We start from the raw sequence: 14,196 nt of genomic DNA, 5'->3' as shown, positions 1-14,196 counted from the left end.
GATTGTCCATGATGTTCTGTTCTGTCCTTGGTGTCACCCTGGACATTGTGGAGGAGGTGGCCAAGAGGAGGGTGAGGACCAAACTCCTGGCCATCATAGACAATCCCTCCCATCCCCTACATGACACTGTGGCAGAGCAGAGAAGCTCATTTAGCAACATTTTAATATTCTATTGTCACTTTATTTTGTTGTTGTTTGTGATGTGAGCGGCTGTAACGCCTTAATTTCACCTCAGGGATCAATAAAGTACCTATCTATCTATCTATCTCTCTATCACTGAATTGAGAATATCTAACTGAGGTGGTTTTCAGTTTGTGAGAGAGAGATCCCTCCCTCCCTCTCTCCGCCCATCAGAGAAAGAGGAAGTTCACCGCCGCCCCAGCCTGAACATATTTTGCCATAGGGCTCCTCTCTCTCAGTTTAATCTTTATTTTCACTTTACCCCTGTACTTTAATTTGTCTCCAATTTATGGTTCGGAGTTGGACATTGTCACAACTGTGACCGACTGGTAAGATTTCAGAATATTTCGCTCTTTCGTAACTTCTAGAACTTAATGTTGTAACTTGTCCCGTACCTGTTTGTATTTGAGGGCACACAAGCAGGCAAGAATTGGTGCCAGGCAAACCGAAAGTGGCATCAATTAAGAAAAGAAACCTTTGATCCTCTCATCACGGGAATGTCGACTGGTTTAGCTGGTTTCTGTTGTTTTTCTATAGCATGTTAGCAACTTTTGTAAAAATCAATATAATTTCCCACTTGTCACTTGTTACAATATTGACGTTATCTGTTTTGAATTATTCAGGCCTACAAAATATATAGATATAATACTCTATTTCGCAACACGAGGGAAAATGCAAAATCATGTGATTGGTAAATGTAAGATTACAGCCATTTCACAACAGGATGAGATGTTTTGATCCCCATCTTCATAACACACTTGTTGGTTGCTGGTTGTTATTATTCACTCTATTTTTTATTCTCTACAAAATGGTAATTGGTCCACATTCAGAGTTTTGTTAGCAATGTCTGCTGTTTCTTTTAAAAGCTACATTGAAATTCTGTGAAATTGCTACTGTGGTCCTGGAATCTGGTTGACATTTAGCACTAGTTGTAACAACTTACTTTTCTCCACATATTCTACTCTCATAGGGTTTTGAGAGTAGAATATGGGGAATCATGTTCCACAACTGTGCACCACAGGGATCAGCCTCTAAGCTCAGTCCTAAGCCAGATATGGCTCGTATGTAACTGCAGCATTGTTTACCTCGGATGTGGAGATTCAGTCATGTACAGATTTACCATCTAATTGGGTTATTTGGGTTCTATCCTGAATGTGCTGATCTGCCATGTGTTTGGAAGGTCTTCCCTCGTGGTCTAGAGCTTAGCAGATATCCAAACAGAATTGCCCTGAGGTACTTGATGTGCTAGCTTGGTGTCCTAACAGCTCACTGTCCAACCCTGCAGGTCAGTCGAGATGGAGGACAGAACTCTCCTGCAGAACATGCGTCAAGCCCCCAAACCTAGTACACCTGTGCTTGGTATGTTACACTATACTGTTTACATCTCACTTACAGACCATGTTTTTTCTTTCAATGTGTGTGACTGTGTTCAAGTGTGTAGGTGTTAATATTCAGTTCATGTTTATCTGAAAAACATGTCACCACATGTTTAATCTGATGTAACTGTTGAGTATTTTGAAGAAGCATTACCTGAGAGTTTTACCTTTTAGCAAATGACTACTGTAGCTTTACATTGACGGTTGTATTAGCCCTACATCATGACATAAGAAACATTGCTCATTACAAAAAAGAACTAAAGAGAATTGATGATCATGTGTCTTATTCTTATGTACCCTTACAGTCATATTCAAACTCATCATGACAGCTTTACCCATTGCCCAGATTGCAATAGGTTGGTACCATATTCTGTGGAGATGTCACACAAGGACCATTAGTTCAATGTTTTTTCCCCCCATCATACACACATAATGGACCTGTTTCCTCCCAGGTGGTATGTATCTGGAGAGCTGTCCCCAGCAGCATTACATTCCTATCTACCTAGTGGTTGCGGGGGTGTTTGCTATTGTTCTGGCTGTGCTGTCCTGCCTGCCCTGCACCAGGGAAACGGAGGATGGGGAGCAGAGCCCGTTCACCAGCCTCTGCACAGCATGGAACTCCCTTGTGTCTCTCTTCCTCTCCTGCTGGTTCATTGCAGGTGAGGGGTTGAGAATGGGTGTGAAAAGTGAGATAAGCAGGGACAGACAATATGTAAAATAGTCATACAGTAATAATTTTACATTAGTGAGGACTTGACTAGATTGACATCTGTCCTCCTCAATATCATATATTGATAAGGGCGATCTGCTTTCTCTTGTGTTACTAACTGCTCTCTCTCTCATTTTAATTCTACAGGCAATGTGTGGATCTACTCCATATACCCTGCAAACTATGATGCCACAACCCCTCCTTACTGCAACAAGACCCTCTACCTGTTTGCATTCTGGACAACCACACTGGTGTACATTTTTGTTGGCATGCTCCTGGTTGGGGGTTGCTGTGTGCTTGTCTGCATGTGTCTGTGTGGGAGGTGTGGACTGAGCTCATCTAATGAGGATGTCTGAGCGTCTGTCTGATAAGGATGTGAGGGGTGTGTTTTATATCCTGCCCCTGGCTAATCTTTGAATAGTGTTTTTTCTGAATATATGGAATTGGTATAGGTGAGAGGACATGGAGAACTATAGAATGGAATGGTTTCCAGTGTTTTATATATTGCACTACCATACAGAACATTTTGTATTGGGTCTTTACATATTCCATTACCCTGTATCAGCCAACGTTTGTACTCATGCTATTCGCGTAATTCTTGCATTGATGTCTGCTGATAAATTTGCTTGATGATTGGAGTTATGCATGCAGGTCTCGAGTTAGGATTCCAACATAAGAATACAGTGACTGTTTTGATTGCAAACAACCTTCCTAATGTGCTTGTGCCTCTCTCTTTCTGTTCTTTCACTGTAAGCAAAAGTTAAGTCCACTGGAAAGAATACATCTGAATTGTGAGTTGTTTTCCTCTGTTTCTTGTGCCCCCTTCCCTCCATTGAGTTTCTGTTGATTGACATTCTTGATTGAGTATGAATTAAATATCATGCATAGCCAAACTTTTCTCATGAAAAATGTACTAATGAAACATAACTCATCAGCTTTAGATATCATAGCCTAAGATATCAGTACATTCTTTTTCAAGAAATAACGAAGTATGTGAGGTTGATAATTTCAGTACTTGCCTCTTCACATGTTGTCTTGGCCACAAGCCCTGCATAAAATGTGACTATTGCCTCAGTAAAACATCAGCATGTTGTTCAGCTGACACATGAGTATAGTTAGGCTCAATAATCTGAAAGTAAAGAAATGCCTCCTTCCTGTGGTGTCCTCGTGTTTCTGTTACACAATGTGGCTAAATTTATAACATTGAGCTGAAGGAGTTATCTAATCTTAACACCACGCCTAATAAAAGAACGTTTGGGGGTAAACCAAATGATAAGTGATGCTCTGTTGCAGAGGGGACTTTTTTTAATTTAGTTTCCACCCCTCCTTGAAGCCATGTCCATCAGAAAAGTCAATTTGGCTGTGATCCAGTTTCATCAATGGTGGGAAGAGGTTAATGAAGCCCTGCTAGACCCACCGGATTATAGGTAGGCAGTAATAGTCTGTCAAACGTCATTTGGCTGTCTGCTTGTCCTCCTCACCACTTTCAGAGGACTGCGAGAGACCAAGCGCCTCTTCCTCCAGCGACCTGTCATCACAAAGAGAGGAACAGGACCATATTAATGACACAATTGCAAAGATGTTATTTTGGCATTATCAGCTCACAAACGTATGCTCTAAATACTAATCTCACCTTTCCTAAGATCCTCTGGTAGTTTGGAATGAAGGTTAGGGATCATTGAGAGCCCATTTCTTGTGGATCCCTGAGTGTGATCAGCCTCACTGCCTTGACAATCATTTAGAGCTGATTGGAAGGAGCATGCCAGGCACGCAGTTATGTCTTTAGCCTGTTCAGCACTGCTGCACCAGAACACTCTGCACTGCAGCTGCTGGCCCTGCTGCCTGCATATGTACAGGAACACATTGGGATTCTCTGTGTCAGCTGTGCAATACGCAATATCTCTCAGGTAGGTCTTTGTGAGCTGCCTGCCTGTGCTGATTTCCTTTACTTCCACATAGCGTGGTCGTACCACCAGTGCATGCTCCTTGCTCAGTTTCTCAGAGGCTTGCTGTAGCAGCTTACCTATGGTACTCTTGGCATGCTCTAAATCCAGGGAGTAGATTTTCTCAGTGCCCAAGTAGTGCACCTTAAAGAGAGGGTCTCCTTGGGAGAGGATCTTGGTGTTGTCACGGTTAAATCGTCGGCGGAGCACAGCAGGAGACTTCCTCAAAGTCTGCAAGAGCTGGAAGGAGCCACCCAGAGACATGGCTTTAACGTTCAATTGCTGTTACTTCCTTGAAGACGCTCTTGCACTGCATAGAGAGATATCCACTTACTGTATTTGGAGGTTAAAAAAAGGGGGGATTGATTAAAAAGAGGGGGGTTGATTGTTCAAAATGATCAGCTTATTGTTTATTATTGTGATGGTGAAGGGCACAAAGCTTTTACTAATGTCTCTTGCGCAATAAGGACCTGTCTCTGCAGCTGGATGGAAATAATGTGCAGTGTTGGCTGAGTGGATGGTCAGGGTTGTGTGTGTTTGGCTGCTGTAGTGTTGCGGTCTGAGAGATTGTGGGTGGGAAGTCTTTGAGGCAGTATGTGTGATTTTTAGGAGTTTGTGCCTGAGGGGTGTTTAGAAAATTGAGAAAATGTGAGTCTCAGCATCTCAAAATGCTTTTCCATTATTTTAGCGATGTGGAGAAAGGTAAGTGAAACTTGAGGAAGTTGCCATTGCTTTAAAAGGGAAAGTTCAATACTTCACAAAGAGTTTACATTAAAGCCACTGTACGGTATTGACATTAATACAAGAGATCCTATGCTACCTTCTATGAATGATCAAGTGGTGAGTCATGTACTTGCAAAACCCTACAAATATCAACAAATGTGATTAGAAGCGTACAGTGTTTGGTCAGGTGAACATGTTAGGCTACTATTACATTATTAAGTAATTATTTTGCTACAAACTTAAAATGGTTGGTCCACCTTAACAGATACACACTTTTAAGGCTTCATGATCATAATGCCTTCATGTAAATCCTATGCACAAATGGATGGATGCACAAATTATTTCTGACAAGGTTCTTACTGTAGGCCTATAAATCATTGTAAAGAAGGACATTTGCTTATGAATGACTTGTGCATCTATTGTATAGCATCTATATGTGCCCTAAAAGGTTTATGAAGCCACGAAAGGGGTAATTTATTTGGGACCAAATGGTTGACCACACTTTGCTATTGGTTGAAAGATAATGCTCTCATTCCATAGTTCAAGGTCCACTGGTATTACACAAGCTGATTTCCTCCTCCAATGAGGTGGCTCTGCATGTTTCAAATTCTAAAAGCCCCCATGCCGTCATCTCAAGGTCTTATCTGCACAATTCTGATGGTGTATAGTAAGAGTGGTAAAGTGTGATAATAAATGGTGACCAAACAAATAGTCCTAATACTCAGACAACAAATGATCAATGTTTACTTCTGAGGGTTGAAATAAATAACTGTGATTAAACATACACAAACAAACATACTATTCAATGTGCCAAGAGGGTAGCTTGCTTACTGCTGCACAATGATTTGGCTCAAACTACGTTGTGCGCAAGAAATAAACCAGTAAACCAATAAACATGTTTTAAAATCATATTCTACGGAACAAATGTAACAATCGTATCTCCATCTATCTTCACATTGACATTCATTTGGAGCAGACACATATTGTACTGTAGGTGAAGTTTGGAGTTGAGGGATGTTTTACTTACTGCTGCTGAGTGTAAAATGGCTCAAAAAGTTATATTTTCAATGTTTCCAAAACAATAAGTCCCATACTCTTTCTCCTTCTTTTTTGTTATATTATATGTAGCCTAACATTTCATGTTTTTGGAGAGTGCGTAGTGAAGTCTGTCCCCTTCAGTGGTAGATAAGTTATTTGAAGGGTTTTTTTGACAGTGAGGAGAAGGGGGCGGGGAGAAGGGGGCGGGGATTATGTTAGCCTATGCAACAGATCCTCTAAATCTAATTTGGGAATTATAGTTGGTTGTTCATTAACCTGGTCATTGTTGCTATCAGTAACCTATTACAGTACATACTATATTTGTCTTATATCAATTAGTAAGTATGTGTTGCCTATCGCAGCCTATAGGTTCCATTGACATTTCTGTATTGCAATATGATACATGAGTATGCACAATATGCAGTACTACACACTCTTCGCTGACTTGTTGTAATTTGTAAATAGTTTGTAACTCAGGCTTTGTCATACTGGCCCTTTCCAGGTCATGGTCAGGAGGATGATAGGGAATATAGTGGGAGGTGTCTCCCGGTAAATTTACCCTATACAGGAGTCCCGGACCAGCCCTCCATCCCACAGGTTAAATCCTCAGCCTAAAGGGTCTTACCCTAATAGGTTTCCAGAGATATACTTAGGCTGGTGTCGAATGTCCACTTCCCACAGTTTACCCTGCTACAGCTCACTGCTATGCTCTGTAAGAGACCTACAAATCAGAACACAGCATATGAAAGCCCCAATGGTTAACAACGGCTCTATTCTTATATGAGTGCCAGTTGGTATGGTTGCAGGAATTTAATTTATCGATGAATTCATCCAAAGGGGATATTTTAAAAAGAGGCAAGAATAACCATCTATGATGTAATCCTATGATGTAACATGCGCAGTGAAATCTAACTTTTTTATAATTAACAAGGAGGATAACACATCATCTTGGGTGTCAATTACAATACTATGTATAAATCTAATAAAACGTTTCCTTTGTATGCAGGGTTATTCTTTATTCAAGCATTAAGCGTTACAGCATGGCAACTCAAGGTAGCAATAATCTTTTAAGACATAAAAGACATTAAAGTAAATAAAAGGAATAAAAGATATTAAAGTAATTAAAGTAAATAAAAGGAATAAAAGAAATTAAAGTAAATAAAATAATAAAAGATATGAAAGTAAATAAAGTAAATAAAAGGAGTAAAGAAGTTAATGAAATTAAAGTACATAACAGGAATAATAGATATTAAAGTAATCAAAGTAAATAAAAGAAATAAGAGAAAATAAATCTTACCCTATCTGCACCTAATTTGTCTAAATCTGTGTAAAATTTAGAGAGGCTCTATCCAGCATCGACAGTGGCCACTGCAGAAATACTCTTGATTGCTCTATCAGCCCAGCTGGTTTCTCCGGAGTAGCACCGTGCCCTCAACCGAGGGACTTCGACGACCCATACCTCCCAGTACAAGTGCAGCGGTCACTCAACCTCTAGCTATCCTTTCAACCGAATCTAGGCAGCTAAAAAGAGAGCCTACTCCGATTTCACAGCAATTCAGGCTGGGGGTTTCCAAGTCTAAACTCTCTCCAGAGAGGACTTTGGTCGTTGATACCCAGATTGGGCTAGACCTCGTGGTCTCTTAGGGATCCGTCCTCTTTGGAGTTTTCTGGAAAATGCCTGTTGAAATGCACCTGACATCTAGTTTTGTATACTCTGCCCCCTCCCGCCTGAGTTCCTCCTGGTGCCATCCTCTGAGCATCACTTCCTCACATGCACATATTTGACTCATCCTAAGCCATCTTGACATTGTCAGGCTCCTCTTTGTCCCTTTCCTTTATCAAAAATCATTGTTGTTTTGACTGAACCTAACTTTTCTCAGCCTTGTCAAATTCCCCTTTCTCTCTTTCCCATATCAAATCATTATTTCAATTTTACTCGTTACACATGGTTAAACAGATTTGTTTTATCATTTAAATTATAAAACAGGTTTAACATATTTCAACATAAATCAACCTTAAGTCATCTGGTTAGTTACATTGGATGTCATTTCATTAATTTTAATAGTTATATTTGCCATTATATCATTAGTCATTCAGTATATTAGTAGTACATATTAAACCATTATTACTCCTTAAACATGGTCATACATATTAGTACTTCTTGTTCAACTTATCAAACCTCTTTATCCCATTTTAACATTAATCAATCGTAAATCGTTCTGTTACTTTTTACTCTGACATCAAACTAACATCAAAAGTTACATTGTGAATGGATATATGCTTTTCATGTTACTTTAGTTATCTCCTTCTGGTCTATAGTGTCTTTGGAAAGTATTCAGACCCCTTCACTTTTTCCACATTTTGTTGTGTTATAGACTCAATTTAAAATGGATTAAGTTAAAAGAATTTGCCATCAACCCACACACAATACCGCAGAATGATAAAGCGAAAACACGTTTTTTGAAATTTCAGTAAATACAGAAACACCTCATGTACATAAGTATTCAGACTCTTTGCTATGACACTCTTAAAATGAGCTAAAATGCAAAAATCTGTGTGTCATCAACAAATCACTCAACAAGTTGAATTGAGTCCATCTTAATGCAAGGATAATAGTTCATGTAATTTTGGAATAAATATCTTTGTATACAGTCTCTGATTTGCATAGGAATCAATTATACATTGTGTGGATCAGGTTGTCATTACAAACTGAGCAAATGGAGAGGAACAAAACTGCTCAGGAATACAACCCTGAGGCCTGGGGAGACTTACAAACATCTACAAAGTTGAATGGTGGAGAGGAAAAAGCATAGTCGATGGGACTACAAAATTGGTCTACAACCAAGTGGCCAAAAAGAATCCCTTAATGGAAATTAATCTCTCTCATATCCATAATTGTTTTTGCAACAATTAATTACATTTACATTTACATTTATGGCATTTAGCAGACACCTTTATCCAAAGCGACTTACAACATTACATTTGTTTAAGTAAGTGAATCATCTATCCAACAGTCATCATAAGACAAAGTAATCAATGCTCACACCAGGGGCCATTGGCAGTCGTAAGGCTATCCCACCTGCGTCTCCACAGGGAATGTTATCTCTGGAGTGGAATCCGACATAGTGAAACTCTCAGCAGAATGGTCGACGATAATCCCATCATCTTCTCGACCCTCTGGTTCAATAAACCCTCTTTTAGGCTTATCCTGTTTCCTCTTATGAGCAAAACTCCTGGTTTCACTGAGTACCTCTAGTATGAAGCCACCAGGTGGGGCCAGCTCCCCACGCTGAGGTCTGTGGTGGAAATCTTTGTCTAGGGGATTTACCACAAATAACGATTTCAGTGAGACTTTGCAAAAATGCACGAACACAATATCTGTTTAGTAGGTTTTAATAATGGTTGCAAGCATAGCAATCTGCACCGTACGAACAGAGAGCCCCAATACAAGTTACAGCATACAATTTATACCCTCTCAGATGGTCCGATCGTGAGGCGGGGTTTTCACATGGGCATATATCAGTAGACAACCTTGAACACAGGTGGCATGATCTACAGCAGTCCTAGATAATATCCTGGGGGCAGCTCCTGAGGACAATGGTCCTGTAGTTAGAAGTTGTACATGTTTATCTCTTAGGGACAGTCTGAACTTTTGAGAATACACTAATGTGTTTTTCTCAACAGCTCCTGTCATCAATTTGGGGAGGTCGGTCAATTCCAATTTACAGGCTGTGAATACAAGGCCAGCACATGATACCCCCTAGGGTGCCACAGGATCATGTCACTGTCTAGAAGGTTAACACTTGGAATGTTCTAGTACTACTTGAAAGAAAGAATCACACAGTACAATTAGTAAAGGAATGTATGCTAACACAATAAATGATCATAATCTGTTGTTAGTACACATACTGGTTTTTCCATTACATGACTTGTTTATAAATTAAGTAGAGGTAATGGAACTAACAGAAGTAGAAGAGTGTATTTACAACCTAGGAACTAATTGAAGTAGAAGCACATATTTACGGCATGTCCTAAATAGCTACTAACATTTGTCACCTGTCTTGAACGCTGCGGATGAATGTAGCAGCCGAAAAGACACATATACGTTTTCTTAAGATGTATGGAACTTGGCACAAGCCTTCATTGTTTAAATCACCCCATGTCTCCAAGGCCGAATGGCAGATAATAACGTGTGAAGAACCCGCCCTGGGGTGAGAGAGGTTTTGAAGGTATAAATGTTGATTGTAACTCTGTCTCGGGGCTCTTTGATGCTTAGAGACAGAGTGCCATTCTTTGCAAACCATTAAAGGAAATCTAATAGAACATATATTGTGTACTTTAATTTGCACAGTCTCACCAATTACTAAAGTGGTAAAACTAGATTTCCACGACAGAGTCCACCTCAAGTCACCATGAAACTGACATTATATCATGTGTCTAGAACAAACTAGCTACTGTGTCATCTCATTACAGGTGAAAGCGGCCTCACTTGGGTCAACGAACATTAACAGAGTTGAGGAGAGGTTAATGTGTCCCTTTAATATAGACCTGAGTCTAGAAACTGAATAACCTACCTTTTCTTTGCAAGTAGAATACTTGATTTTCAAACAATCAAAAAGCATGTGTTCACAACGGTATAAGGGTATCAGGCTAGATAATACTTCCTCAAATCCTCAGTGATTTAACCTTTAGTCCCAGTGCATGATATAACCTACTTAAAGGTACATTCTGAAAGTTTATTGCTAACCATCATTTTGTCATGACATGATAGAATAAATGTATTGCCTCATTAAATATGTCTTGCTGAAAAGAGAATGTAACTTATTTATACAAACTTATTTCACATACCCCGTTGAATTAATCTAGGAGCAGGCTAGGTCTATTTTATGAGCTATTATTGATCGACAACCTTGGATTGGCCTTGGTACTGCTGGAGAGTCTACGAATCTGTGACATGACATTTTGTATATATCCATCCATAATCCTATCCAGTACTATTAGTTCCATAACAATGTCCACTTTCATAAATTCCTACTGTAGTTCAATTAAAAGTTGCCTTTTTCTCAAAGGGTGAGGCCTATGCCAGTAATGGGCTGCGCAAATAATGTGAGGTTAGGATGCCCTTGAATAACTTTCCTCCAGAAGCCCGTGTGTAGTTACTACTCAAGTAGTAGAACTATAGTGGGCAGAGGTTGTCATTGTCCCAGTAGTTGCGCGTAGCCTACGACAACAGTTTGAACATGGATTTCAGAATACGGGCTGCAAAACGAGATGACTGTAAGGACATATCTAGAATGATAATGGTGAGTTTCCCTGAGCTTGTAGGGACGTCTGAGCTGGTTGCCTACTGTAACTCGTGGTACTGATTTGTATATTCTACTCCACCCGTCATGTTCACTGAAAGATATAGTTATTTTGTCGTGCTTTATAAAAGTTTAGTATATTGGACTAGAGTGGAAAGTATCAACTTGTTTGTTTCATTCTGTTCTGTTTTACCATTTATCATAAAACACTATTTTGTTTTAAATTGTCTTTTGCTCTTAGGAGTTGGCTGTATATGAAAAAATGCCGGACCAAGTGAAGATTTCTCATAAAGGTTTTTTTTTTTTTTTTTTACAGCCTTTCATGATAGAAACATCTGAAATTACTATCAACACATGAACTGGATAATCAACCACTTGTCTCAATATTTCTGTTTTACGTAGAGTTGGAAAGTGATGGGTTCTCCCCAAATCCCTTCTTTGAATGCCTAATAGCAGAAGTGCCTGATGAGCTCAAGACCAAAGATGGTAAATACTGTATCATCATGCCTGTGCATTGCAAACTGATTTTACATTTAGAAAATCGATAATGTTTTACGACTAAAATAGTCCCACAAACCACATTTGCAAGTAGATTGTGAACATAATGTGTGAATACATAATGTTAAGGTGTACGAAGTTATAAACGCTGTGATGTTAAATTTACATTAGAAACAAACGTAAAATATTCCACAAATGCACTCCAGGAATGATTATGTTTTCAGTGGGTCTCCTGACCAAAGCTCCAAAGCTCTAGACCCAACAATCCTTATTATAGTACTATACAAGTTGTGTGAAGAAAAGCTGTAGGATCGCAGACTCCTGTGGCTCTTGATAAGTGATGTTTGATTCATAGTCTAATTTGTTAGCCACACTCTCTTCATGTTTGGCTATATTTTGACATGGTCTCAGCTTGTTTGTGCATAGGGCACACCATGGTTGGGTATGCCCTTTTCTTTTACACATACAGCACATGGAAAGGACGGTCAGTGTACATGGAAGACCTCTATGTGATGCCTGAGTTCCGAGGTAAATATACATTATGTGGTCTGCTAAGCGTGGAAGTGATTTAGCTAAATGCTCTCATCCAGATGTGTGGGATGTGTGCAATGCATATTAATGTAGGCATATTTGCTTGAAAAAGATGATTGAGATTGTTTATGAGAGATTTGATGGAGGAGTGAGTCAATTGATTTCAGTGGCCTATGTAATACTGCATGCAAAAGTCCATATCTTTGTCTTCAGAGTTCTAAATGTAGAGGTCTGGACAGTGCTTACCCCAACAACATTGTACAAACAATGTGTGTGAGTCAGAAATGTTAATTGAAAACATAAATCTCAATGCTGATCCCTTTTGAGGTCAGAGATCACACACCCAACTGTGGCTAAGGTGAAGGAGATGGTTCTGATGAAGGTCTTGTGACCTAAAGTCTAGCACAATACATTTCAATTGATGATGAGATGCATTGATCCTAAGTGTGCAGAGACTCCCTTCTTTCACAACCTCACATCTGTTAGTTTCCTTCTCTCGCTGCAGGGAAAGGCATCGGAAAGGCGCTGATGAGCAAAGTAGCTCAGGTGAGTACCCTTTAGTGTTCAATAGAGTTCAATTAAACTATGACGCTAGAATTTGTGTGGTTGTGTGATAAGGAGGTCTATGTTACTAGCAATAAAGCATTGCTCTGAAAAAGAATGACTTGGAGTCTGATGGAGGTATTGTTTTTGTGCATGTCTAGGTGGGGAAAGAGAAGCAATGTGTAAGGCTGCAATTGTCAGTCCTCAACTGGAACACACCTTCACTAGACTTCTATGTTTCCATGGGAGCTCAGGACCTGACTGCCAGTGAAGGTTGGCACTTCATTCGATTTGATGGCGAAGCCTTGGACAAATTAGCAGAGGAGGCACCTAAAGACTAGAAATTATAAGCACACCTCCAAAAGGCCCACTTTGTTGAAATGTCAACTTTTCAAGATGAAAAACGATATATTTGTAATAGTTTTAGTGCAACTATATATCATTTTGGCCTAAAGTTCCAAATCTCTGTCAGTCTCGAGTGAAAGTCATGAACCATGACGTGGGTTTCTCTAATGAGACGATTTGCCTTTACCAGCCGTTGGCGTGTGGTGACGTAGGCTTCTCTGGCTGGAACTAATCCCACCTTTCCATTCTGGAATGCATTTTTGCTAAATGAGGAAGTGAAACAAGTGCTGGAGTTTACCTTTATAGAGTACTTTTATGTTTGTATGCATTCAAATGTTCTCAGATATTAATAAAACTTAGTTTTTTTTGTTCAGTCAAGATTAAATGATTTCTGATTAAATGTTTGTTTTGTCTCATGTTGTAAAAGAAGATGTTGGTGATGCAAACAAATTATTTCATTTTGCATTTCTTTTCATAGATTAGCACAGATTAATCAGCCACAAAGTGAGTTTCTTTATAAATCAGTCAGTGTTTTCTCAAAAAGCTGTTTTTGAAAGCTAATTTGATTCTATGTAAAAACAAAAACAAAATTAAACATTTCAGGTGGCAATGTTTCATTTTTCATTATGGACATAATTTCTTTGCAGTAATAATAATCTTTCAGTGGCACCCTAAAATTGTTTACCATTGCAATGAGGCAGCCTACTTGGTAGCCTATTTTCCCTTCTGATTTAAATTAAAATTCACAAAAATAGATATAGAGTCTGCCGATTTAGTGTGAGAACCTACATAGGTGCAAACTACTACCTCAATAAAAACCAAGTGCTTTTGCTCCCAATACAGGAAATGGTAAAGCAGTAACTTACAAAGTGATGGTCAGATGGTCTGTGCAAAAGTATCAACCCTTTACCACTTGGTGGTGCCAAAACATTTTGAGTGTGACATAGCCTACAGAACTTTCGACTCCCTCCTTTGATGTCAGCTTGTGACCTGTAAACGGTGTGCTG

General features: G+C 39.3%; 3 protein-coding genes across 3 annotated transcripts; 2 read left to right on the top strand and 1 right to left on the bottom strand.

Moving 5' to 3' along the window:
* Positions 1–371: 371 nt before the first annotated feature.
* LOC310815980 (transmembrane protein 272-like) lies at positions 372–3,418 on the top strand. The gene is made up of 5 exons (XM_083685955.1): positions 372–509; positions 1,466–1,539; positions 1,862–1,912; positions 2,009–2,215; positions 2,413–3,418. Exons 2-5 carry the CDS (start codon positions 1,476–1,478, stop codon positions 2,619–2,621), a joined length of 531 nt encoding a protein of 176 aa, XP_083542081.1. The 5' UTR covers positions 372–509; positions 1,466–1,475; the 3' UTR covers positions 2,622–3,418.
* Positions 3,419–3,563: 145 nt separating this feature from the next.
* On the bottom strand, positions 3,564–6,097 carry LOC310815971 (low density lipoprotein receptor adapter protein 1-A-like). Its single transcript, XM_083685942.1, has 3 exons — positions 5,959–6,097; positions 3,899–4,541; positions 3,564–3,793 (listed from the first exon to the last, which is right to left on the bottom strand). Exons 2-3 carry the CDS (start codon positions 4,470–4,472, stop codon positions 3,711–3,713), a joined length of 657 nt encoding a protein of 218 aa, XP_083542068.1. The 5' UTR covers positions 4,473–4,541; positions 5,959–6,097; the 3' UTR covers positions 3,564–3,710.
* A 5,087-nt stretch (positions 6,098–11,184) lies between these two features.
* sat2b (spermidine/spermine N1-acetyltransferase family member 2b) lies at positions 11,185–13,514 on the top strand. The gene is made up of 6 exons (XM_083687082.1): positions 11,185–11,272; positions 11,514–11,565; positions 11,675–11,758; positions 12,197–12,298; positions 12,807–12,847; positions 13,006–13,514. The coding sequence occupies exons 1-6, from the start codon at positions 11,210–11,212 to the stop codon at positions 13,183–13,185; spliced, it is 522 nt and encodes a 173-aa protein (XP_083543208.1). The 5' UTR covers positions 11,185–11,209; the 3' UTR covers positions 13,186–13,514.
* The last annotated feature ends 682 nt before the right edge of the window (positions 13,515–14,196 follow it).

Source organism: Argentina silus, assembly GCF_951799395.1.
Source record: "Argentina silus genome assembly, chromosome: 2".
Classification (NCBI taxonomy): domain Eukaryota; kingdom Metazoa; phylum Chordata; class Actinopteri; order Argentiniformes; family Argentinidae; genus Argentina; species Argentina silus.
The sequence above is the reverse complement of the archived record's forward strand: the minus strand, read 5'-3'. Positions and strand labels throughout refer to the sequence as shown.

Excerpts from the sequence above, each read along its gene's own strand:
- LOC310815980 (XM_083685955.1), top strand. The coding sequence starts at position 1,476 with ATGGAGGACAGAACTCTCCTGCAGAACATGCGTCAAGCCCCCAAACCT. Across the intron at positions 1,913-2,008 it reads CATTGCCCAGATTGCAATAG|GTGGTATGTATCTGGAGAGC; the intron begins GTTGGTACCATA and ends GTTTCCTCCCAG. Across the intron at positions 2,216-2,412 it reads CTCCTGCTGGTTCATTGCAG|GCAATGTGTGGATCTACTCC; the intron begins GTGAGGGGTTGA and ends TTAATTCTACAG.
- LOC310815971 (XM_083685942.1), bottom strand. The coding sequence starts at position 4,472 with ATGTCTCTGGGTGGCTCCTTCCAGCTCTTGCAGACTTTGAGGAAGTCT. Across the intron at positions 3,794-3,898 it reads ACCAGAGGATCTTAGGAAAG|GTCGCTGGAGGAAGAGGCGC; the intron begins GTGAGATTAGTA and ends TTGTGATGACAG.
- sat2b (XM_083687082.1), top strand. The coding sequence starts at position 11,210 with ATGGATTTCAGAATACGGGCTGCAAAACGAGATGACTGTAAGGACATA. Across the intron at positions 11,759-12,196 it reads TGAGCTCAAGACCAAAGATG|GGCACACCATGGTTGGGTAT; the intron begins GTAAATACTGTA and ends GTTTGTGCATAG. Across the intron at positions 12,848-13,005 it reads TGATGAGCAAAGTAGCTCAG|GTGGGGAAAGAGAAGCAATG; the intron begins GTGAGTACCCTT and ends GTGCATGTCTAG.